Source organism: Penaeus monodon, chromosome 33 (genome assembly GCF_015228065.2).
Source record: "Penaeus monodon isolate SGIC_2016 chromosome 33, NSTDA_Pmon_1, whole genome shotgun sequence".
Classification (NCBI taxonomy): Eukaryota; Metazoa; Arthropoda; class Malacostraca; order Decapoda; family Penaeidae; genus Penaeus; species Penaeus monodon.
The window spans coordinates 24,708,171-24,712,093 of record NC_051418.1 but is presented as its reverse complement, the minus strand read 5'-3'; the positions used below and the strand labels follow the sequence as shown (position 1 = coordinate 24,712,093).

The following is a 3,923-nucleotide window of genomic DNA, read 5'->3' as shown; positions in this document are numbered from 1 at the left end:
GGTGCCACAGGGAAGTGACCCAGTAAACATAGGTCTGATAAGGCAAAAAATCGCCCCAGAATGCTCCTATTGCTTGTGTTGGCACGGAGGCAATTAGGACACCGGGAGAAACTCTGGTCTTCCACGGGAGACTTACAGACTTCCCTAGGGAGCCCAGCTGCTTTGGCTGACTGCAGCTAGTGGGCACAATAGGATCCGTTGTGTGGATTTACACAGCTTGACTAGAAAATAAACACAACACAAACTAGCCATCAAGTGATTCATCTGGTGAATGGTACCTGCATTTTCCCTCCCATTGAGGAAATCCGCCCTAGTATTCTAAGCAACTGGAGCTAAAGGCTCTGTAGTCTTAAGGACAAGTTGTGGATCTGCATTTACACAAGTGGAAGTTGTACCATGAGAGAGATCACTTGTTATATGGCAAGTTAGAAAGCTGTGGCAGTGCTTAATCGTTCGCAGTCGTTCGTCAGTTGTCGGTCGAGATGAAGGAGATGAACTGTGTTGTCACAGCTCATGCATCTCAGAGCTAGAGGTGATGTCTACATCCTCAGACCAGCTCACATCCCCGGTAGTACCATTGTTATGGGTATTCATGTTATTGTCATCAGAATCTGAGGATGGTGCCGAGGGAATCCGGCGACGCATGGGGCGCTTTCCTTGAACTGGCTTGGGCTCCATTGACAGCGGGTCACTAGTGTACTGTTTTAAGAGTTCATCTGTGATCATAGCTTCACCAGCACCCTCCTTGGGACACCATGGTCCACCCTTATGTCCTAGGGTTTGGTGGCTAGTAGCATCCTTCTTGTTGTGATGTTCACCCTCACTGCTGTCACTGTCAGAGTCTGTGGATGAACCACCTTTTATGAGGTCACACTGAGAGAGTTCAGAGTCACTAGCGGCTTCTGAGCTGCTAGTCAGACCAACTCCAGACAACTCAACAACCTCAATGAACTGATGAGTTGGTGTCTCTTCATATTCATCTTCCTCGGGATCCTCCAGGAGGTGGTGTTCTATTCTTCCTCTGACTGGAGACCCATTCTGGCGCGAGGCATGGCCTTTGGTGGGTGACTTTGGTTTGTGGACTGGAACGGTCCAAGCCAGACCAGTTGGTGAAACCCGCTCCACTTCGCTCCCTCCCTCGCTGCTTTCGGAGGCACTGCGCCCAGACTCTGGCTGACTGCTGTGGCCATTGGAGTCAAGAGACTTTCCATTTATTTCTCCGACTTTACCGTTCATCCCTCTAGCTTTCCCAAAAAAATCCTTTGGCTTTCCATTAATGTTTTTTGATTTCCCATCCATGTGAATTCCATTTTTATTAAGGCTGTTGGTTCTGTTGTTGTGCATGACTCTTCTGGCCTGTGTCGGTGTCCGAGGACGGTCTGCGGCACTTAGGGAAGCTGTCCGGTGTGGTCTTGGCCTGGGGGATGGTGGCAAGTCCAGAAAGCTATCGTCGGATTGCGAATCGTTTAAATCCAGAATGAATGAGACAGAATTTGATTTTTCCACCACTGCCTTGACACAGGGTGATGGTGGGGGGGACTCCAGGGAAACCTCCTGCACTCTGCTGTCTCCGTTCATGCCGTCATCTGGCGATAGGCCTAGCCTGGACCTACGCTTGCTGGCCTCACTCTTGGAGGGTGACACTTTCCCTGACGGAGTACGGCCAGCTACCCTGTGGAGATACATAAGAGGTGTTAGAAAAAGAGAGCAAAACCCAGAAGCGTGACATTACCTGTCTGTTGCCACCTGAAATGCTTTGAGTATATATTTTTCTTAAGATACTTTCTTTATAGGCCTTTTACCTGCTGTGAAATAAACCTGCATACACATCACAAAAAAGCTTTGACTATTAAGCCATTGCCAAAGCTAATACACCTCTCTATGTAAAAAAAAATGCCTGATCTTCGTCTCAACAGGTCTATTTTCTCCAAAGAAAAAGTCAGGTACATGAACAGAATCAAATGGTGAAAGCAGGTAACTTTTATAACATATGTGCCGGGGTAAACAATGACATTTATTTCCTGCGGTTATCATGCAAGGATGCTGAAGAACTAATCCCAGTTCTGATACTGAGGAATTAAGTGCAGTAGTGAAAGGGGTGGGGGAGTTAAATAACGATAAAAGTTTTGATAATAAAAATATATTCTAACTGCAAAAAAGCTATTGTACATATGTGGAAAGAGCTATATAACATACACAACAAAAAACAAAACACTACTAATCACTAATAATGATCAGATAAAAACTCCTTACGTGAAGTATTAAGATGGTGGTGCTTTAAGACTATCATATTGCATCAAGAATTTCAGTGTAAGTTTAAGATATTAAAAAAACTGCTTTAGTTTACAAGGTACCCCATACTGTAGCTGGTTGAGAGTACTTAATGAAAGTTGTTACCCAAACTGATATATACATCTGCATTCTAATTTTGAAATAACATTGCTTAAGACATCTATTCTTAGCTATATATGCTTTACAAGACATAGGCAACAATTAAATTCATTAATAGCTGGTAAAGCTGCCAAAATATGACACCAAATACACTGTCTAATAAGAAATGCAGACATAACATCTTTTAACTATAAAATTTATTCTTCAATATCTTGTTTTGTGAAATATTGCCAGTTCAGGGGTGTGTTCTTGCAACTGTGTGCTTGGGACCAGTCAAAGTGCCCGAGAAATAACTTAAGTGCAAAATTGGTGCAGATGTGCCGGGCAGTGGGTGACAGTTGTGGTGCAGGGATACGTACCTGGGTGATCGGGGGGCAGCCTGAGGGGAGGACGCCCCCTCTTGGCGCCGTGCTGATGCGGGAGATCGGCTCACAAGATCTGTAAAAGGTGACCCGGGAGTCAGGTGTGCAGGCCGGTGGTCAGACCAGAATAAAGACTAAAGCATGGGGGTGGGCCGACAGTTGCTTCTGTGCCGGTGAAATAACTATATAACTATGATTTTGGTGACTTGAATCTCTGGGCTCTTGCCCTGCTCTCCAATGATTTGGTTTGTATGTCTGCATTTGTGGATTTATGGACAAAGCACCTGTATTACTGTACCATTATAGATCAAATAATTACTTCAATAATTGCTATGAGATCAACTATTTAATGAAGCTTTCACTATCCAATACATGTAAACATGCAGCAGCAATACAGTATTACAAATATGACAAATACTGCCAAAATTATGATTATGCTGGAGGGAATAACGAAGCATTCAGCCCTTAGCTTTTGTTTTTGGATGATGTAGTTTTCATGTATGGTAGCTGGTCTTACCATCGGCTTCATGTGTGCATGTGCAGCATTCCACAGTATTATACAAAGGTAGAAGGTTCCAGTTATCATGGGAGCTCCACAAAAATCCTATTTACCAGTGTATCAATATCCAACAGTAAAATGAGAGGCCATACACATTGCTGTTTTGGTGACCAAAAGTCCTTCAACCTCCACCAGAATGCGGTGCTTTGGATAGAACTTCATGCAAAATAAATGTCTGTGGAGGCAAGCACATGCAGCCTAAGCCTGGCAGATAGACACATGATTGAGCTCACCAAGTATAAGAAGCAAAATGAAAGGAAATACACATGAACAACTTAAATGCTACAGATCCTTCATCAGAAACAAGGAAAAATTCCCATTTAGATATCCATGACATTTGTAAATCACAGATGTTCAACAAATGAGGATCTACCTGGTCTACTGCCTCCAAATAGACATCTGAAGCCTTGTAAAGAAGTATGTGTATTTCAGCAGAGTACATATTAATTTACAGGGCTGTACCACACTGCTACTTATGAAAAACACTGAGCAGTCTACAAACCCACCATGGTACTGATGTTGTTACTATCACTGTCTCTTTTGTTGCTTTAAAGTATGAATATCTTCTAGCCATACTACCCAGACCCATTATGAGATGAAATTGACAAACA

The 3,923-nt window shown here is 43.4% G+C and overlaps 1 protein-coding gene across 1 annotated transcript in view; it reads right to left on the bottom strand.

The window, feature by feature from the left end:
* The window catches only part of LOC119594181 (restin homolog), a gene marked incomplete at its 5' end in the record, with an annotated part of 24,204 nt that overhangs the window by 1,293 nt on the left and 18,988 nt on the right, over nt 1-3,923 (bottom strand). Inside the window, 2 exon segments of the mRNA XM_037943251.1 lie at nt 1-1,672; nt 2,751-2,829. Of these exon segments, the coding sequence (XP_037799179.1) occupies nt 505-1,672; nt 2,751-2,829 (1,247 nt within the window).